Consider the following 22,281-nt stretch of genomic DNA (forward strand, 5'->3'; position numbering starts at 1 on the left):
ATGCTATAGTATGGTTTGCTATAATCAAAGATTGGTCATCCATTCAATTAATGATTTTTGTAAATTTACGGTATACAGTTTCTTTAGATAATTAGATCATCATTGCCTGACCTCAATTTAATTGGCTTTAGAACCTGTAAAATGTGTTTGGTAAAGCGGAACATCAGCCAAAACATTTTTCCTTTCTATTTTTTTAACATCAACAAATGATTGGATTGAAGCACCTTGAAAAAAACTTGTTTTATTGCATCCTGCTCTGGCTGTGATACTTGTCTGCCCAACTTTATCCGATTGGGTTACAGCCATGAGAAGCTGATCCCCCTAAAGCTCATGTCACCGGGTGCGTGCATGGGTTGCTAGGGGTCTTACCTCTCATTTCCTGTCGGTGAACGTGAGGATGACTCTAGTTAAAGTGTTGCAAGAAACAACTACTTTGCATGGCTTTGAGGGACAACGTCTTTTTAGAGCTGACCTGGACATTATCATCAAGAATGTCCCAGGTGCAAGAGTACCTATCTGCTAAGCAAAAGAAACCCAGGGCTCAGCTCATGATTGCTCATCCCCCTTGAAGGCCAAGTAGCGATCAGGATATAAACAAATACCTATTATAAACCATAGCATTATGACCACCCACCTAATATTGAGTAGGTCCCCCTTTTTACCCCAAAACAGCCCTGACCCGTCGAGGCATAGACTCCACTGAAAGTATGTTGTGGTATCTGGCACCAAGCCATCAGTAGTTGTGAGTTGGGGCCTCCATGGATCGGACTTGTTTTTCCAGCAAATCCCACAGATGCTTGATTTGATTGAGATCTGGAGAATTTGGAGACCAAGTCAACACCTCAAACTCATTGTTGAACCATTTTTGCAGTGTAGCAGGGCATATTATCCTGCTGATAATGGTTATGGCTGATTGGTGTATATATCATATAAATCACTCCGGGATCATTTTGCCATCCTGCTTCACAGTTGCTGGCTTTAACAGCATTGCTATTAAGGCCAAGGTCCTTTAAACCCAGAGTTATCTCTGAATTGCATTCCCCATGCTAAAAGCTAGGAAGTCTGCTTTCAGCAAGTTTTACCATTGCATTTGCTTGGTATTTGGCTAGAAAATTTCACCCCAAGAAATTATGCATGCGACCAATTCTGTCTTTTCTGCAAATTGGCCTGGGTGAACATTTTGCCTTGAATACCATCTAGAGACAGATTTAATCACCTCTGATCTTATTCCAGAGACCGCTGGCCTCCCATGAGTGTCTCCCATGTGACTTCCCCTGTGTATTCCTCTGTGACTCCGTGGATTCTGAACTTGGTTCTTTCAGAGATTTAAAAACTTAAATTTGTACCTATTAGGACTATCCCCCTTTGCCCTATCGCCTACAAGGTTGCTTTCCTTGTTGCCATTACCTCTGGCCTTATCTTGTAAAAAAAAAAAGTATTTTTAGTTTTGCACAGGGACAAGGCAGTATAGAGACTAGGGATGTCCCGATGCCCCTTTTTCAGGTCCAAGTACAAGTACTTCACCTCATGTACTTGCCGATACCAATTACCGATACTTTTTTTTTTAAAGGGACAGGTGACTTTAAATGATCCATAGTACAACTACATGTTATGTACTATGGATCATGATTTAACCTATTCATGTTAGCAGAGGATAATTGTAAATATATTGCTGTAGTGTAGTGGAGCTGTGTGCGGTATATATGTACTACATATACAGTGCACACGTCCTGTACACTATAGCAATAGATTTACAGCCAGCCCCGTCCCAGCTTCCCTTACTCACAGTTTCACTCCGATCCCGGTTGCCTCACGCAGTGCCTCTCGTAGTCGGCGCTGGGCAGGATCTCTGCATATAGGACCCCACCTGGCGCTCCGCCCACATCAGTGACGCGGCGCTCCTCCGCTCAGCCTGCCCAGGGGACCCCACCACGGAAGGTAAAGTAGATTAAAAAAAAAAGTGCAAGCTTCGGCGCTAGGCATCGGGGCATTTTGACAAGTACAAGTACTTGTCAAAATGCCCTGCTTCGGGCCCGATTCCGATGCTAGCATCGGTATCAGGACATTCCTAATAGAGACCCAGAACTTTCTTCCTCCTAGGTAGTTTCGGTGTTTCACCTCAACAAGTTCTTCATTCCCCTATCCCTCTGTCTCGCTCCTGTTCATCAGGAGATGATCTCCCTCCATTGCCTGGATGTAGTGCTTGCTGTGTGTGTCTACCTTGCAGTTCACAGTCCAAGTACCCATTGCACTCCTGACCGCATATCCCAAAATAACATGGGTGCTCGGTAGTCGATGCAGAGAAATATGGACACCGGTACACCAAAAGCAGATAGAATACGTCTATTTATTTGACGTACATGCAAACATTGAATAAATAGATGTATTCTATCTGCTTTTGGTGTGCCGGTGTCCATGTTTCTCTGTACCTTGCAGTTCAGACAGCTCATTGTTTAACCTAATGATCATAAGGAACTGGATCCACCTCACATCTCTACCAGATCTGTGATTGCTACTTTGACCTTTTTGCATTAAACATTTTCTTTCTCAGATTTAGCCATGTTGATTTCTTTGTGGGCCTATTAGTGTTTTGTTGGTGTTGCCTACCCCTCAGTTGAGTCTCTTAATGAATGATAAAGAAGATACAATTTCTATACTTCCTGTTGTCTTCGCAATGGCCCTGGATCCCTAGAAGTGTACAAAACCGGGCAAAATCCATTGTCAAAATAACCATTCAGCAGGGAATTAGTAAAAGCAGTCTAAAACAAACCTTGTCTCAACTGGTGCGCAGCTAATCGGCTTTTAAATTTTCATTTTCCAAGCAGTGTGAAAACATTTAAAGGTAGAAGCTTATTGGTTGCTATGGGCAACAACTCCCGTTGAGATGGAACTTGTCTCACACACTTTTTTTAATTCACCCTTTGTTTCTATTGCCTGTTGCTTTCATTTGAATCTAGAGTGAGCATATTCTTCGAAATGACTGTCCTTATTCCCATGCCCTGCTGTGTACAAGGTAAAAATGATTGCCACCACCGTAACATCAAACCTTAAAGTGACACTAAACTCAGTAGTTAAATCTTAAAAATGCATTCAAGTTCCTTAACTATTAAGAAAAATTTATCTTATTTGTGTATCACTTGGCTGTAGATCCTCAAATCATTTCTGAATTGGTGCTGACACTGTCCTGCCTTCTGGAGGGTGACTACTTTTGTTCCCCATGGTCCCTGTGTGTGTTGTAAAGTAGCCACCGCTACTTTAGGACTACAATCTCAATACATATTAGTAAACTGTACATGAGATTGTAGTCCATCACAGGAGCGAGCTTTGAGCAGTGGCTACTTTAAAACACACACAGGAACCATGGGGAACAAAAGTAGCCACCCTCCAGAAGGGAGGACAGTGTTGGTATGCAAGCAGAGATGATTTGAGGATCTACAGACGAGTAATACACAAATAAGATGTGTAATGATTTTTAATGGTTAAAGGGGTTCTAAACCCTCCGGTTTTTTTTGCTTATATCTACTGCTAGCATGCAGTAGATATGGGCAAGAAGTGTAAAAAAAACCCCAAAAAAACGCTTAAAATCATTTTAAACTTACCTCGTTATCGCTGCTCGCTCCCGCGCCGAGAATCAGGAACTGCTCGTACGGCCGCAAAGGATCTTGGGGCGGGCGCATGCGCAGTCCCGATTCTCGGCCGGGAGACGAGCAGAGACGCAAGGTAAGTCTATAGACGCGTGCACCCGCCTGCAGACACCGCTGGATCGGAGAGACAGAGCAGTCAGCGCTGGATCGGAGTGACGTCACACCGCTGGAGGGACACATGAAAACATGGGGAAAGAAGATGCGCCTCAAAACAATTTCCATTCTTTTCTTAGTGCGCTGCACTACCTTGCATTGGGAAAAGTGGTACAGGTGCAATTGTGGCTCCAAAGACTTTAATGATAACACCCACAAAGTATGCATCACATTGGCTCGCATTTTAGTTCATGGCAACCTTTAATTAATTTTCATTAGCTAAACAAAAAAACTCACATTACAAAAATAGCAAGAATTCGAAGGAAAATGCAAAGGCGTGAACCTAGCCTTAGAACGGTGCTGATTCATTTGTTTTGAAATGATGATATTTGTTAATAGGCACATATTTGAGCTTTTGAATTATTTTCTGTATATACCGTATTGTCTTTTTTCATAGTTAAATTTATATTTATGTTTAGGAACTGGAAGAAAAGTACAGAGAAGCCCAAATGGGAGCCCAGCATTTAGATGTTCATATGAAGGAGAATGAGCAAGTCTATGAAGAGAAAGTCAGAGTAAATATTTTCTGTTTTTTCAGCTTTGTGAAAACTTGCCTCAGTTGACTTTCTGAAGTTCAAAAACTAAAATATACAACATGCTCTTCCCCCTACAGAATCTTCAAGCACAAATTAAGATGGACACTGCAGAAAAGGAGTCCCTTGAACAGTTTCGTATAAAAAATAAAGAGGAAGTTTGTGAAAAGAATAGATTACTTAGTGAACAGAAGGCAGTAAGTAATACGGAAAAGGTGTTGTGTGGCTCTTGGTTTGAGATGGAAGCAAATGCTACTTTTAAACATTTAATGACCATTTTGGGAACAATTTCTTTCTAAGAAACCATTTGACTTAATGCCAAAGGGGATAATTTAAGATACTTTATATCTTACAGATGATCAAAGCCTTGGAGTCAAAGATCAAGTCATTGGAACAAAGATTAGCAGAACTATCAGAAGCCAACAAATTGGCAGCAAATAGCAGTCTTTTTACACAAAGGAACATGTGAGTATGAAATGCAATGGCAGTGTGTTAAAAGGAAAAAAAATATTTTATGGCGGTATCAAAAGCACTTGACTATCAAACTTTCAAGCCAGTTACTTTTCTTGATGACAAGAGCAGATACGGATGTTCACAAAAAGATCTTGGATTAACACACTGTATCATAATACTGTGAAATTTAGAGTTCCCATGTACTAAGCAATATTTGTAAAAGGCAACAGATGCATTTATTGCTTGCAGGTTCCTCAGAACATCCTATCCCAAGTGTCAGATAGGCTTGTGACAATTCCTTCCCTGTACACATGCCACACATGAATTAGCACAGCATTTGGTAAATGTTGATGATGAGGCACTAAGAGCGCAAATCCGGAATTATAAATGGTGTGATTTGGATGTATGTGAAAAATAGTTTTTTAAAAAGGTGAAGAACTCACTTGTGGTGTCAGGGATTCCGAGCTTGAGAAAGAGGATCTCCTCGAAGTGGAAGTGACAGTCTTTCTCAAGCTCTTTCTCATGCTCGCAGATAGAAGGTCTCACCTTCTATCTGCGAGCTTGAGAAAGAGGATCTCCTCAAAACGCGTTGCTCATTGTACACAGCCCTGTGCACTCCCCTTCCTAACCGACTGTCACTTCCACTCCATCACATCTAGAACAAACACCAAACGAAGTCCAGAGGCAGCTCCCACATCAGCCCTTCGGCACACATAGCATCCAATCTGCTCTCTGCCTTAGCCCTTGACCCCTGAGTTCACTACTATAACTGATGACACCATTCATAGCCGCCATGAACAACCCCTAAAAAAAGTCCTATTTCACCCCTACTCCGCCACTTGGAGACCACTGGAAATCGAACAATTTCTTCCAACACTCCCTGCAGCGCCAGAATCGCCACCGCGCCCGAATCCCTGACACCACAAGTAAGTTCTTCACCTTTTTAAAAAAACTATTTTTCACATACATCCAAATCCATTTATAATTCCGGATTTGCGCTCTTAGTGCCTCATTATTACGTTCACAGGGTTCTCCTCCTGTTTTTTGAGCAGCAATCCACACCATTTGCATCCACGCACGCCCTGCATCCCTGAGAGAGCGCTGTGTTATTTACTTGTTGTTGGTAAATGTTAATGGACTGTCAGGTCTTATAGACGTATGTGATGTTTCTTCCCATTATCAATGTGGGCGGCTGTAATGAGAAGAAGACAGTAGTTTTAAATGGTCTCTGTATGCAAGCCCTAAAACCCATGTCTTTCTCATCCATTGAGGACACAGGAATTTATTCATTTTTGGGTTATGCTGCCACCTGCAGGAGGATTGGACACTGCTAAACTAAAAACTTTAGGTTAGTCCTGATAACCTCTCCTATTAACAGCATGCCTCATTTTTTTGCTGGTGTCCTATGAGGATGTACATCTTTTCTTTGAGCTTGCCTCTGTGGGGTTGCAGTCTTCTGCCATTACTCCAAAATTAAAAGAGGCCACTTAAGTTCTTACTGATGCAGTGTACACCACCCTGAAACTAGAGCATCAACTTGTTGCTTCTAACAGTGCTGTTCCCAGTCTTGGATCATTTAGATCCCCTAACACTGCAAAGACTTTACTGGTACATCAACTATTCCAAGTCTTCCTCTATGAGGAAACATGCTGGCGAAATGTTTGCTCCTCCTAGCACATAGCCGTGTATCCTTTTGAAGAGGACTTTGTTTAAAAGTGGCCTGTCCCCACTGTGTATCAGGCAGTGTTCCACCATGAGAATGAAACCACCATTCGGAGGACACACCTGTCTTTAAGGACCCAGCTAATAAGTTGTTGAAAGCCCTCTCTAGAGTTCTGTTCTTGTTGACAGGCAGTGTTCTTCATCGTTTCTTAGCTGTGACCCTTCTTTGCCAAACCTTGGCTGGTTGGACAAAGTCCCTTAAAGGGGATCTTATCACTATTGCAGTTGATTCCTTGGTCATAGAACATTTGGAGCAAATGGTTGTAGTTTGAAGCTACAGTTGTGACATGCTGCGGGAGGTGTTCACCCATGAGTCTCTTGATAGTATGCATGTGGAACCTGCATCTGCACCTGATCCACATGCCCTTTCAAGGGGCAACACCTCTTTGGATCCACTCTGGATACCATTATCAAGGATGCTACTGGTAGAAAGCACCCATCTTCCTCAGCAGAAGAAGCCTAAGCCATAGACTGGGAAAATTAAGAAAAGTCCTCTTTGCTTTACCACTCTTGCAATGTCCATGACCAAACCCACCAGACTTGGCTCTTAGTCCAACAACAAGGTCTGGGGCTTCAAGAACACCAAATCCTCTGACAAACTTTCCTCTGTATGAAGTGGATGGAATGTTTGTTAACCATTTGAACAGTTTCAGGGATTTTACTCCAATCTGTTTGCAGTTCCCAAACAATCTGCAATCAGGTCAAGTCCTCCCCCTCTTTTGGAAGCTCCTCATGAGAGATGCCAGCCTAATGGACTGGAAAGGAGTCCTTGGCACCCTGTTGGTGTAGGGCAGGGGTGGCAAACTCTGGCCCTCCAGCTGTGGTGAAACTACAAATCCCATGATGCATCTGCCTCTGCGAGTCGTGCCCGTGGCTGTGAGAATCTTGCAAAGCCTCAAGGGACTTGTAGTTCCACAACAGCTGGAGGGCCGCAGTTTGCCACCCCTGGTGTAGGGTAACTTTTAGGGTAACATTGACGATGTCCACGCTACTAGCTTTGTGAGTACTTTTTGGGCTTATCGGCTTAAGGCTAATGTTTCTCAGTTTTGCAAGGCTGCCACCTTGTTTTCTGGTCACAAATTCTCTGTGTTCTACCAGGTGAATCTTCAGGCCTCAGCTGATGGCTTTAAGGTCCTTCAGGCATCGCTTTCAGCTGCTCCCAAGTTCGATTGTTTTTTATTGGACCCGTCACCGTTTGCTGTGTTGCCCACCCCTCAGTTGGGCTGCTTTTGAACATCCTGAATGTGAATGACTTCCTGTGTCCTTTAATAGACGAGAAAGAAAATAAGATTTTGGTACTCACCGTTAAAATCTTTTTTGGAGTCCGTTGAGGGCAGCCGGTCCCAACTATCTGTGTTTATGATTATGCTGTCTGTACGGCTTGCAACAAAACTGAGGCTTGCTGGTAGAAGGAGGGTAGGAGGTGATATCCTGGGTTGGCCTTCTGGTTTTGTTTTTCCAGTGTTCAATCCTCCTGTAGGTGGCAATATAACCCCAAAATGGATGGCTTCCTGTCTCTCTCAATGGAATGAATGAAAAGGATTTTTACAGTAGGTACAAAATGCAAATTCTTTTAATAGACCTCTGTGTTAATGTCATTGTTTTAGGAAAGCTCAAGAGGAGATGATTTCAGAACTCAGGCAACAAAAATTCTATTTGGAGACCCAAGCTGGAAAAATTGAGGCTCATAATCAGAAACTGGAAGAACAACTAGAGAGGATTAACAACCAGGAAAATACTGACAAGGCACGGCTTCTGGAGCTTGAGACAAGACTTCGAGAGGTAATTCTCTAAAATTTCTCAAATATGATTTAAAAATGTGTCTTTGGAGGAAGTACACGTGTAACAATCCCCAAGGTCTGTATAACTAGATCAACGACAGATTTTTGTAAAAAAATTTTTTTAAATCTATGAGAATTGGAGAGTCACATGACATATTTCATTCTGTGCCTCTTTGCATTTTCCAACTGCTGAAAGAAAGGGTATATGTGGGCAAAGTTTGGATGATTTCTGAAATATGCTTGTTTCTCTGTTCGGTACAACAGGCTTTATTATTTATCGAATATACAAGTAGAACCGATTCAATATTAATTTGAACAATTACCTGATCATTTACTTTTTATTCTGTACTAGAGTTCTCCAATTATAAAATATACAACTGGTAAAACATTTTGAAATATGTTGCTTTTCGGTTTTCACTATACTGATGTGAGGATTTCCAAATACTTTTTGTAAAACAGTGTAGTCAAAGTTTTCAGCCACATACACTAGACTATAAACAGTCTAAAGACTGCCCAATGTACTTGTATTTCTTTTCCCTTAATAGGCTAATTAACATTGATAAGTGCTGCTCTTTCCGTGTGACTGCATTTAATATCCAAGTGCACAGACATCTCACTTACTGGCTGTGACTGCTTACATGTGCAGTCACAACCTGGACTCCTGCTTTCAGGAACAGGACTCCATACAGAAACAGTAAATAAAATGCTCTTGCATGTTTAAGCCTACTCTTGTGGCTAAATTTAATGCTTCCAAGCAGGGGCGTAACTAGAAGTCACAGAGCCCCATAGCAAAATCTTGTATGGGGCCCTGTGATTTCTAGATCCACCTGAGAACCCAAACAGCCCAACTGAGGGTGACCCTGCAGAGCCCACCATAGACTCTCTATGGTGGGCTCTGCAGGTTCTCAGGTGGGCTGTCAAGCCCTCTTACCTGTCTGGCCGATCCCCTGTCCGCCTCCTCCACGATCGCTTGCGGACCCCACCTCCTCCGTCACTGAGCCCCACCTCCTCTATCGCCACTGCTTCCAAGATGACACTTATTATATGCAGGTATTTTGATCATTCGTGCTCAAATCCAGCAGTACAGGAGCATGCGATCAGTCAACAACACTGCTAAATAATGTAAATGTAGATTTACTGTGCTTACTAGTCTTACCACTGCCTACATTCTAGATTAGTCTGGAGCATGAGGAGCAAAAGCTGGAACTGAAGAGGCAGTTGACTGAGCTGCAGCTGACATTACAGGAAAGGGAATCCCAGATTGGCTCTTTACAGTCAGCACGTTCTTCTTTGGAAAGTCAGCTACACCATGCAAAAGTTGAACTGGAGGATACTACTGCAGAGGCTGAGGAGGAAATCCAAGCCTTGAGGGTAAAAGTCTGCCTGTTTGTTTATCTCAATGTTATTTTACATTAGGAAAAAGCTAAAAAAAATGTATTATTGTATGGTTTTTTTTTCTAGTCACACCGAGATGAGATTCAACGCAAGTTTGATACTTTGCGGGACAGTTGTACAGTGAGTAATAATTTTTAGTGTCTTTGGTGAATTTTTTACATGATACCCTTTGTACATTTTCCACAGCAACACTTTAGGGCTGCAACTAACGATTATTTTCAAAATCGATTAGTTGGCCAATTATTTTTCTAGTAAGCAGATAAAAAAAATACATTCTTTTATTTAAAATAAAATACACAAATGCAGTGTTACAAACATAAAGTTTGCTTCAGAGTATAACTGCAAATTTTTTGCAATCGCACCACACATTTCCATGCAGGCAATCACACTGCAGGCAGGAGGCGCGTTTGGGGTGCCACTGAAATGAATGGCACTGCAATGCACATCCGGCAGCAGAATTTATATTAAGAAAGCTAGCCAATCCGGAAGCCGGGTGCCGTGTAATGACGCAGCGTCCGGCATTCTGATTGGCCAGGAAGCTGGCGTCATGCTCCCTCTTCATCTCATCAATCATAATATTAAAAAACTGAGCTAAAATCATTAGTTTGTATTGCTTTAGAAAAAATGTGTAACATAACCTGTTACCTGAGAGCTGCTGCAGCCACCCAGGTCCCGGATTCCATGAACAAGGCCTGTTCCTACAGCAAGGCCACAAATGGCTGGTCTGCAGTTGAGGGCCCCAGCAATATCTGCCAGTGTTGTCAGACAACAGGCACCTGCAGCAACCCTAATCTGATGACAGGAGGAAGGACCAGATTTGGAAGACCGAGAGCATTTGGCAAGAGGGAAGCCTTGGATGAACCGCACATAGAAGGTGGACAAAGCGTGACCACTGTGGGACCTCTCCTTGTGATTGGGCCAAAACAAAGCGATGTTGCACTTCAAATGACAAAGGAAGAGTCTGCCCCTGTGGAGCTCTGGGTGTTGGTGGCCGTCGGATGTCTCAGTCTTCTTGTTGTCCTTGTATGTGCCGTGTCAATTGGGAAGTCTCTGAAAAAGCCACACAATGTGCTGTCTGTGGACAAATAAAACAATTCTCATTTAAAAAAAAAATAAAAAAATGTGACCTGGTCCTTTAAGAAAAAGTATCGGTAATTGGTATGGCGAGTACTTGATCAAAAGTATCGGTACTCGTACTCGGTCTTAAAGTGGTATCGGTGCATCCCTATATACCCAGTTTCCCCGAGAATAAAATCTACCCTGAAAATAAGACCTAGTACTATTTTTGGGAATTGCTAAAATATAAGACCTACCCTGAAAATAAGACCTAGTTATGACCATTCCCAGGGCCGGTGGTGGCATAAGGGGGAACTTGAAGAGCCGCGGGAGAGGCAGGAGAGAATCAGCGGTGCCAACGAAGCCAGCGCCAGAGGAAGCGAGGCAGCAACGGAGGGAGCAGAGCTGCATAGGCCGATGCTTCCTCTATAGCGCCGGCTCCTGTCACAGACGGAGTGATACCAAATGCACTCTGCCTGAGAGGAATTGATAGTGAAAGTGCACTTTGCTCATTTTGGTCTGTGCTTATGTTGCTAGACTTTGTGTGGAGTTGCCAGAACAATTGTGAATTAGGACAAATACAGGCTCATGAAGCATTGGATTTTATAAATGAAATTAACCACACTAGCCTTGAAGAGAAATATATACAGAGTTCTGTTTTGTTATAAATGAAATTGTTGGCTTGTTCACATTGTTTTGACCCCTGGCTTGTGCCTGGACAATCTGTGAATTTCTATCCTGGCCTTCGTCATGTAACCACCTGCTCTGTATGCCCAACAAGCAATTAGGAATAGAATTGTTGGCCTCTCCACATTGTTTTGACACCTGGCTTGTGTCTGGACAATCCGTCAATTTTCTATCCTGGTCTTTTCCATGTGGCCACCTGCTTTGTATGTCCAAGAAACAATCAGGAGTAAAATAAAATGTAATCTCAGATGATTTTCAAGGTAAAATCTTACCAAGAGACATTTTGCAGGAAATGTTTTAAAGATGAGGTTAAGAAGAAGGGCAGTACTTGGTGAGGTGTGTTCCTGCATCTTTATTTGCCTGGCATCTCAGATTACCAGTCTACAGTCTTATAAACAAACGTATAAACGTGTGTGTATATATGTGTATATGTATATTATATATTGCATGTATGTATACAAATAATACAAGACATCTATAGATTTCTATAAAGAGGCTTCCCTCAATTCATTATGGGACACAGGGTCAGTTTTTTACTAGTGTCCTCAGTAGAATGGACATCTCTCCTCAGGGGTAAGCACATCCCTTTTACTTAATATTACTTCCTTTTTTATAAAGATTTTCTTTCTCAATCAAGATTCTTGGTTAACTGCAATACCATGCATTTCTGTGACATTGTGTCAGAACACTAGTCTGACATCAACAATAGAAAACAAGCACATCTACTTATGAGATGGTGTCTTAGATAGGTGGCAATTTCATTTTACAATCGATAAGATGTATATTCCTTTTGCTATTGTATGCTAGGTTCTTACAGACCTGGAAGATCAACTCAACCGTATGAGTGAAGAAAATGCAGAGCTAAACGATCAAAACTTCTTCCTGTCCAAACAGCTGACCGACGTTTCAGGGGCCACAGGGGAGATTATACAACTCCGAAGTGAAGTGGATCACCTGAGACGTGAAATTACAGAGAGGGAGATGCAACTGACCAGTCAGAAACAGGTATGGTGTTGTCACCTTTGAGACAAAGTACATGTTTTCCCCTTGATCAAATTATTGATTTTGACATCCTTTCAACGTATGTTTTATTTTCTGCTGTATGAAGCACCTTCAACCGTCTTTCTTAGTAATTAATTGCATAGCAAGTGTGTGGGGGAATAAAACTTTTGTGTCAGTCACTTCCTGCTTGTTAAATATGTATAAATAGCATTTTTTAACTTAAGAACATGATTCGCATTCAGAAATCGACAGTTACACATTGAGATGCATAACAGAAAGAGGCTCTTTAACTCTCAATTTAGTTTAGCCTGTAAGTGCAGAAAACCCATCCCTGTTTGATACAAGCCCTGCCAACTATCACCCAGAGAGGGGCAATTGCGTTCCTATGTTTTTGTTTATCAGTGTTAGTCCTTCATTTAGCATCTATGTCACAGCCTGTAGCCTTCATCTCTCACTGTATGTCAGTGTGTGTTCCTCTACTGCAGCTTGCGTCTGCTGATGCTCTTCAGTCTGTGTCTATAAACGCTTGCCAGGTTGTGTGTAGTTTTTAACTATGCTCACTAGCATGCTCACCTTTCCTTTGCTTCCCTGCCATTCTATGACACTGACTGACTCATCTTTGTCTGTGATGGGACTGCTGTTTGGTAATTGTCCCAGAGCTGTCACATGAGGAGCAGACCTCAGCCCTGTGCACGCTACAACGAGAGTGACTCTGAGCTTAAGCTGGCCATACACCTCTAGATTATCTGCAGATTTTCTATGGTCAGATGGAAAAAGTGCAACAGATTCCTCCATTCTACAAAAACTGTGTGGATGGAGGAATCTCCCACTGGGCAAGGCTTCAGTATCTTGCTAGTCGGCCCCACTGGCTCTCAAAATACCTGAACAATGCCTGCATCCACCAGATTGTTCAGGTAGTTTGACAGCCAGCGGCGCCGACTAGCAAGATACTAAAGCTTGGCCCAGCAGGAGATTCCTCCATCCACACAGTTTAGCGTTGATGGAGGAATCTGTTGCACTTTTCCCATCTGACCATAGAAAATCTGCAGATAATCTATAGATGTATGGTCAGCTTTACACAGGCTTTCTTTGCTCACTTTTGGCAGCTGAAGAGAACAGCAGAGGAAGGTAGGAAAAGTAATTGTGTGCTGCTAGATAAGTGTGTTTTATTTGCTTTAAGGGTTTTAAAATTCACTGCTGACTTATTTTACCTTATAAAAGCTCTTGATGGGGGCTTATTTTACCTTATAAATGCTCTTGGCATGTTGCCCCCATATTGTCATGGAACTCCTTGGAGAATCCTAATATTTTATTATTTGCACTAGAGGGTTTGTAATAGCCTCTTGTGCTACTGGCACAGAAATGGTTCACAGGTACAATATTTGATGAAGTAGGGATGTTAACTTCAAGATTTGACAGACACATGATAGATATCTCTTTTTTGTTTAACAGATTATAGATAGAATTTATGTTTTAAAGGGGCACACAAGTTGTAATTTGTGATCTTATAATTGTAGACAATGGAAGCCCTAAAAACCACATGTACTATGTTGGAGGAACAAGTAATGGATCTAGAAGCACTGAATGATGAGCTGCTGGAAAAGGAACGCCAGTGGGAGAGCTGGAGAAGTTCATTAGAGGATGAGAAGACTCAATTTGAATGCAGACTTCGAGAAGTGCAAAGGTTGCTGGATAATGAGAAACAGGGCAGGTGAGGATTCAAAGTGATCTATATTTGCATTATATAAAAGTCTTTAAAATGTCTTCAGTTAAAGCAAGTCTATACTCAAATGTGAACATAGGGCGTGCTAGCCTTTCTTGTCCATAAGGGAGACAGGATTTCTTAGGCTGTTAGGTTATACTCTTTCCTAAAGGAGGAATGAACATGCTGCGTAAAAATTCTACAAAAAAGCACAGATCGCTCCAACATGTGCAGAATCGCTTTTATTCAATGTGGCAAATTATAAACTAATACTCACAAAACGTGCAGTAAAAAGCGCTTAAATCGATCTCTCAGTCAATTTCTGAAAGGTGAACCCGGTTTCAGTGGATCAACACAGAGGACACCGCTCCTCTGGCTGACATGCTGCCTCATGGCTGTTCGTCTGTGTTTGCAGCAGACCTGGTTGGCTCTGACAAAGGGGGTGTGGCCCGGAAACTCATCAGCTGCAAACAGACGAACAGCCGTGAGGGGTGCTCCGTGCTTTTTTGTAGAATTCAAGTTAAAGGTTCCCTAGTCCTTGTGAGGGAGCAGAAAGGTGTGCGAAGATCGCTTTTGTGATTCCCTTATGGGGGGAAGGTTGATCAGCTAGCTGCCACAAGCACCGGGGATCTGACACTATGCTACGTAAAAACATAATAGAAGACTCACAAATTTCTCAGCACACCTACCAGCTGGCCTGCAACAAAATAAATGACACTGTTTTAGTCAATATGTGGAAGCCACACTGCCTCGTCAAGGCTCCTCTGTGTAGTGTGGTCCCAACTCTAATCTTTGAGAGCCTCCATATTTAAAGTAGTATTAAACGCTCAAACATTTGTCGATAATTAATCCAAATCAAACAAATATACATTGCCCAGCAAAGCATTGCTTTACTTTTTTGCCCAAACACTTGGAAGCAGCTGTTCAGAAACATGATGATTCTAAGTATCACGACTCAGCTTTCCTGAACTTCCTGTCCAGTACAAGATCACAAGGGACAGAGCAGACTCCAGCAACTGTTCATCTCCTTGGAGGGTGGAGGAGAAGGGGCCAGGGGGGAGGGGAGTAGCATGATTTGTGGTGTCTGTGTGTTTGTGGAGACACACACAGCTTACTGGCACACGCAAGGGTGACTGCATAGCACTCTGCTTGAGAAAGGAGTCACTCTAAAACAGGAAGTCAGGACCAGTGCTCAGGAGACCAGCTGATTCTGCAGAATACTAAAACTTTTAAACATCAAGAAGCAGCATCCATTGTAAGTGAATTCATCAGCATTTGAATGGCTCTAAATCCTTTTGACTTTAATATCACTTTAAGCAGTAGATGAATTGAATGCAGGTATGCCTGTTGGTGCCCCACTCCTCCTTAAAGGCGCAGGTATTCACTGGAGGCCCAGTACTTCAAAATGTACACTAAAGCCTCCAGTGCATCCCCCACACCACATACAGCCAAACTAATTAAAAATGGCAAACTGTACAATTTATAACTAGCCTTGATAGCAAGGTGTAAATGGAAGGGCTTACAACAATACAAAACACAAAAGGTTCCCAGCACTCTTACCAGTTAGCCTGCAACGAAACAAATGAAACTGTGCATAAATATGTGTTAAAAATTGTTTTGTTGCAGGCTAGCTGTTGTTTAGCTTGGCTGTATTTGGTGTGGGGACGCACTAGAGGTTTCAGTGTACATTTTGAAGTGCTGGGCCTCCAGTGCATCCCTGTAGTGGGGCACCTCCAGGCATATCTGCATTTAATTTATCTAATGTTAAATATGCTCTAATATGGAGGCTCTCAAAGATTAGAGTTAGGACCACACTACACAAAGGAGCATTGACAAGGCAGTGTGGCTTCAACATATTTTTCAAAAGTTGTGCAACTAAAACCTCTGTTTTTATGCATATTGTTAGACAGTGCAATTGTTTTTGTTGCAGGCTAGCTGGTAAGTGTGCTAGGAAATGTTTGTGTCTTGTATTGTTGTAAGCCCTTTCATATGCACCCTGCTATCAAGGTTAGTCATCAATTCTGAGGTTGCCATTTTTGTTTAGCGCTACGTAAAATCATAAGCCTGCCTCTAATATAACCCCTCTTCTACACAGCATGCATTTTGTTTTTCACTGGTGTCCTAGGAGGATGGACGCCTTCTCTACAGCTCCAGTGTAGATTCTAATAAATCCCTTTTTTGGTGTGACCCTGTCTCTGAACACTCAATTCGTGAGTAATTCTGCTTGGGCTGGAGCACTGGGAACTCCATCCTTATTTGTGCCACTGGACGTAATTTCAAACTTCCCGCCTCCACCAGTTCCACCGTGGTGAGGGATAGGGATGTAGGAACGAGCACTGACCTCATTCCCTGGGTGGAATTCTGCATGCACTCCGCGCTCTCTTTCACTCCTTGCAGCCTAGAGGGAGCACCACCCTCAAGGTGAGGATTGCGCAATGAAGCGCTCCTTATCTTGTGCATGCCAGTACAAGCTTATTTTTGGATGGTCTGGTGGATTCCATTAGTGGCACCTATGGGTGAAGAGGATAGGGATAGGCCTGGAGGATTCAGTGGGCTCTGTTTAACTAAGAAACAGGTCCTTTTTTGAGGCTGGGGTTCAGACTTTTGAAAGGTTTATATCAGAACTCCTAACCCCCCCCCCCCATGGGGCGGGGTGAATGATTCTTGGAAACATTATTTCTGTTCAAGATTAAGCAGGCTTGAAGAGTTCCTCTGTGTAACCAGGGCCACTCGATAATTGTTGGATGTTTGCTGTCTTCTACTCTGCTGATGAACTCATGCTATAGAGTGGCTGTTTCTCTTTCTTGCCTATGCTTAGGCAAATGTTTCTTGGTCACCCTAATTATCTTTTAGTCAGGCTGATTTGGAAACATTTGTTATCTGATCAGATCTTGTGCAACATTTTAGGAATACCTGTGTCCCTCAATAGACTTAACATATATTACGGTAAGTAAACATTTTTTTTCTTTTTCTCATAAAAATTGTGTTTTATTTTAAACATTAAAGCGGAACTCCGGGCACAAAAGCATTGATTATATTCCTTCCTTTGTGGGCGCCATATCCCCTAGCAAATTCAGATGTTACCTTCTAAAAGTAATGGTGATACCATCACTATGCTTCACAAAGCCTTTGAATAGAGCTAAGGTGTGGGAGGGACCCAGCGGATCCACCCACTCTAGGGTGCCTCCAGAAAAGTACAGGAGCAGATACAAAACATGCCACCCGATACAGAAGAATCCGCCATTCACTAACCTTTAAAAATTGTGTTACACCATCTCAGTGCTTCTTGATGAGGTGAGTAAATGCCTAACCATTGAACCTGCGCTGGATCGCCCTAATGTCACACCAGCATGTGTTGCTTTAGGAAAAAGAAGCCTTGCTAAGACCTTCCCGACACACTCTCTAGTAGAGAAGGTGCTTTACTGTATGTGGATTGGCAACATCCAGAAAAAATTATATGTCCCTCCTAAATAATTTGTACAGTAAATATCTCCTAGAGGACACATTCCTCAAAAGTTGTACAGTGCCGAGGTAGATGCATGGTGGCTTAGTTGGATTAGTTTTCTCTGATCTATGCCTTTCCTTGATTGGAGATCCTTCCTCGACTGCTTAGTGGTACGCGTACATTTTTGAATGTTGGCTTATTTTTTGAATGTTGGCTGACGTCCCGTGGCCACTTACAGACCGTCCGGACCTTCTGTCTCAAAGCCCGATTCCCAATCCTGCTTCTCAGTCGCTGACTTTGACGGCTTGGCTGTTGAAGCCCAGGTCCTGAGGGATAGAGGTCTGTGTGATATTCCTAGAGTTTTACAGGCCAGGAAGTCCACCTTTCGCAAGGTGTACCATCGCACCTGGTGGGGTTACTTTGCCAGGTGTGAACAATGAAATTTTAATCCTTGGAAATACTCCATGAAACAGATTTTGGCCTTTCTTCATTTGGGGTTGGATCAACACCTGGCCCTAAGTGCGAGGGCACATTTCAGCCTTGGTCATCCTTTTTCAAAGGGAATTGGCCTTTCTTTTCATGGTAAACACCTCTCTACAGGGATTCGGTCATGTGGCTCCTCCTAAATGCCTTCCAGTTATGCCATGGGATCTCAATCTGGTATCTTCATCTCTCCAGCAAAGCTCCCTTTGAAGCTATCAGAGATATATATGTGACATACTGTGGATGTCCTTGTTACTATTCCCTCCTCTAGGAGAATTTTTGAGCTGGCAGCACTATCGAGCAAAAAACATTCCTTGTTCTTCATAAGGATAAGGTTATTCTCAGGTCTAAGGTTTCCTTTTTTGCCTAAGGGGGTCCTAATTTCATCTTAATCAGGACATCGTTCTTTTGTCCCACTCAGAATTATACTAGGGATGTCTTCCTCCACTGATTGGATATGGTTCAAACCATTTATCTCTTGGCTACAGCTTTGTGCAATCTGATTGTCTCTTTCTCCTTTCTGAAGGACCTCACAGGGGGCTTTCTGCATCTTTCCTGTGAAGGCACAATCTACAAGATCTATCGGTGCCTCTTGGGCTTTTTGGTATCAGGCATCTGCTATGTAGATTTTTAAGGCTGCTATCTGCGCTGGGGTTTCCCCTGGTCATTTATGTGCTCCTGTTCGCAGTTGCTTGCTATGTTGCACACACCTCTGTTCTATTGCTTTTGTCATCCCAGTCGTCTCTAAATCTGCTTGTTTCCTGTACTGTACGATCAAGAAAGGGGATTTTTGATTTGCAAGTAAAATCTGTTGAAATACAGTACATGATACATGGCCCTCCCTCTGTGTCCTCTATTGGGTGTTCCAATACTTTTGGCAATATTGTATACAGGTGAAACTCGAATAATTAGAATATCGTGCAAAGTTCATTTATTTCACTAATGCAACTTAAAAGGTGAAACTAATATATGAGATAGACTCATTACATGCAAAGCAAGATAATTCAAGCCGTGATTTGTCATCATTGTGATGATTATGGCTTACAGCTCATGAAAACCCCAAGAACCCCAAATCCACAACCTCAAAAAATTAGAATATTACATTCAATCAATAAAAGAAGGATTGTACATAGAACAATATCGGACCTCTGAAAAGTACAAGCATGCACCTGTCCTCAGTACTTGGTTTGGGCCCCTTTTGCAGCACTTACTGCAATTACTTTTGCATGATATTCTAATTATTCGAGTTTCACCTGTATGAGGGTCCTCATAGCTCTGCCCAATGTCCAATCACCTGATACCTGCATATTACTCTGCATCTGCCTCTGTCCAGTACTGTACTCCAAGAAACAGACTTTACTGGTAAGTAAAAATTCCAATTTTTTTCTGCTTTGAACCCTTTTTTATCCAAAGGTAATCAAAACCTTTGTGACCCGACCACATTTTGAAATTTTGATATGTACTGGTTTATTCAACAATAACTTTTTAACTGCTTTGCACACCAAACTGATTTTTTTCTAGCACATTTGAGGCCAGCATTTGGTAAATTGTTTTTAAAAATGCCCTAAATATGTTTTTATAATAAGCAGAGAAGTGAAGAAAAATTCAAACTAAAATGCAGTTTTAGTTTAATAGATACCATTTTGTAATATTAGTACTATACCAAATATTTGTACTAAATTATTTTGTATTATTTATTCCTAGTACAGGTAACTTAAACACATGTATGTTTTGATACATACGCCAGCGCTGTATGGTTTATAAAAGTATATATATAACTTTATATAAGTGCATACATTTTAGATTTGTAGATACATTGGCTGTATTTCGCCAACTGGTCTGGGACGACATGAATTAATGTACGGTAGGTACATTGCAAATGAGTTACATAAAAATTGTTGACTTGAAAAATTACATGTACGTTTAGATCAGAAATGACAATACAAAAGGTTGCAGATAGCCAACACATTAAAAGCCATTACAGCTCATCAACCTCAACTTAAAGTAATGTGTAATAGACATTTACTTAAGTGCAGCCAGACTTCTCGTGTGTGTATGCGGCGTATGTGTGATGGGCAGTGGGAATCTTTTTTTTTTTTACTTTTTGCTACTCTTGCTACAAGGGACCTGGTAAGCCCCCATGTAGTAGTATGGACATGTCCTCTTTAAGAAGACATTAGTGGCCCAGTATAACATTAGTGTCTACTTTGCTTGTAGCCAAAGCAGTCCAAAGACTCACTCTTTACCTAGCTGATGTGCTTGGATTTTGACAGCCCATAACCCAGAGGGGCTCATAGCAGACCACTCCCAGCTCCCTCACCCATTCTCTGTCCTGAACCTTCCTGCACTTTGCTCCTTCACTAGCCCAGGAATGACTGTACAGTTGCTCATACCACATCTACATTGATCTCACAAAGGGCATGAGTAATATAAAACAATCCTGCAGCCCGGGTTTATTTACATCCCTTCACTACCCTGCTGTAGGACAGCAGTGACACTGAAAGGGTTAATTGTGCCCTTCATTTGATCGGTAACCACTCGGGGGTCACCCATCAAATCTTCCAGGCCCACCCCCGCAGCACTTTGCAGCCCACCCTGGAGATCAGAGCAATCTCCAGATGTGCTGCAGCTGCCAGTGCAGAACTTAATATTAACTCCTGGTGTGTCAAATACTTTCTTCTCCTACCACACACTGTGGTAGCTCCTGCCATTGCTATTGGATGTACAAGCTGGCAAGAGGAAATACAGTATAAAGCAGGAGGAGAAGGTACTGTATTTAAACAACTGGAAGTGTGGAATACCTCCAGTGGCTGTGGAGCAGTAAAATGATGGCATTTAAAGACATGGGGCATCGGAAAGATACGTATACATGAATTCCTTTTGCAGCCCAAGCTTCTTTTACAAGTGATCCCTGGTGACGGGGCCATTTTAATGTACAGTGGGGGTCAAGAAATAAATTTGTTAGGATAGAAAGGGGACTGCTATGCTGATATGTATTTAAAGGTCCAGGTACACAGCTGTCATCTTGATACTTTACTACTTACAGTGATGCCTAATATGCACATACAGACCAGTGGCTCACCAAATAAGGATAACGGTAAATGCCCTGAGGCTTGCACCATCCAATGCAAGTCGGCCATTGCAATGCTTATATTTTTATCGTGATTAAAGTAAACTATACCAGAACAGTCCTCTTTTGTGGACTGTATCCACTGTTTCTATGGGCTCTATCCAGTTTTTTGGACATTACAACACCCCCCATATTTTTAGTAGCACTAGTAGTAAATGTCCTATACTGACCTTTTATCACACTGAGAGAAATATAGGAAGCCCAATGCTGTGGTGTGAAAATGAACAGTCCCTGATGATGTTTAATCTGTTTAAAGGATGAATGCATTATGATATGATTGGATTTTATTGTTTATATGCAGAATTCTATGATATGTGTAATATATCATAGTTTTTCATCTAGAGTACGAGCTGATCAACGTAGTACTGAGTCTCGCCAGATGGTGGAGCTGGCAGTCAAGGAACACAAAGCAGAAATTTTGGCTCTGCAGCAAGCATTGAAAGATCAAAAACTCAAGACAGAAAGTTTGTCTGATAAGGTTGGTCACTTTTTTCTTTTTGTTTTTAATATGTAACCATATATATTGTCAGTCCACGTGCTATTATACTGCAGCACCTTTCGAATTTTATTTGAGTAAAGCTTGCATATAAAAATATAACCGTTTCAAATCAGTCATAGATCCTTCCTCAGGTAAAGCAAGCATTTATACAATGAAACTAATTGCAGGATAAATAATAAAAATTGAAGGCCCATGTCAGGTGAACCAATTAAGCATTATAGTACTAGCACAAAATTATTTACAACCCCACAAATTAGCAGAACTCCGGTCAATCAAAATAGAAAGAAATAGATTCAAAATCTACATTTAAATCCAAAGGTTGGAGGGTGTCCAGGTCAGCAATCCTGCATACCTACCTGTGCTTTAGCTGTACTTCTCTATTGCCTTTAACACAAGATCGGGGAATATGATCTCTTACAAATCTCAATTGGGACACTGACAGGAATTTATCAAAACTGGAGCAGAGAAAATCTGGAGCAGCTGTGCATGGCAACCACTCAGCATCTCTTTCATTTTCAATTCTTAACTGAAGAGAGAAGCTGATTGGTTGCCATGGACAACTGCTTCAGATTCTGTCTTCTCCAGTTTTGATGAAT

The 22,281-nt window shown here is 42.0% G+C and overlaps 1 protein-coding gene across 1 annotated transcript in view; it reads left to right on the forward strand.

The window, feature by feature from the left end:
* CIT (citron rho-interacting serine/threonine kinase) overlaps positions 1–22,281 on the forward strand; it is a 114,821-nt gene that overhangs the window by 56,590 nt on the left and 35,950 nt on the right. The window contains exons 19-27 of the mRNA XM_018572389.1: positions 4,217–4,312; positions 4,411–4,527; positions 4,686–4,795; positions 8,113–8,287; positions 9,460–9,657; positions 9,748–9,801; positions 12,232–12,429; positions 13,944–14,137; positions 21,529–21,664. Of these exons, the coding sequence (XP_018427891.1) occupies positions 4,217–4,312; positions 4,411–4,527; positions 4,686–4,795; positions 8,113–8,287; positions 9,460–9,657; positions 9,748–9,801; positions 12,232–12,429; positions 13,944–14,137; positions 21,529–21,664 (1,278 nt within the window). The remainder of the gene's footprint in view (positions 1–4,216; positions 4,313–4,410; positions 4,528–4,685; positions 4,796–8,112; positions 8,288–9,459; positions 9,658–9,747; positions 9,802–12,231; positions 12,430–13,943; positions 14,138–21,528; positions 21,665–22,281) is intronic.

Source organism: Nanorana parkeri, unplaced genomic scaffold, assembly GCF_000935625.1.
Source record: "Nanorana parkeri isolate BGI_ZX_2015 unplaced genomic scaffold, ASM93562v1 scaffold2016, whole genome shotgun sequence".
NCBI classification, from domain to species: Eukaryota; Metazoa; Chordata; class Amphibia; order Anura; family Dicroglossidae; genus Nanorana; species Nanorana parkeri.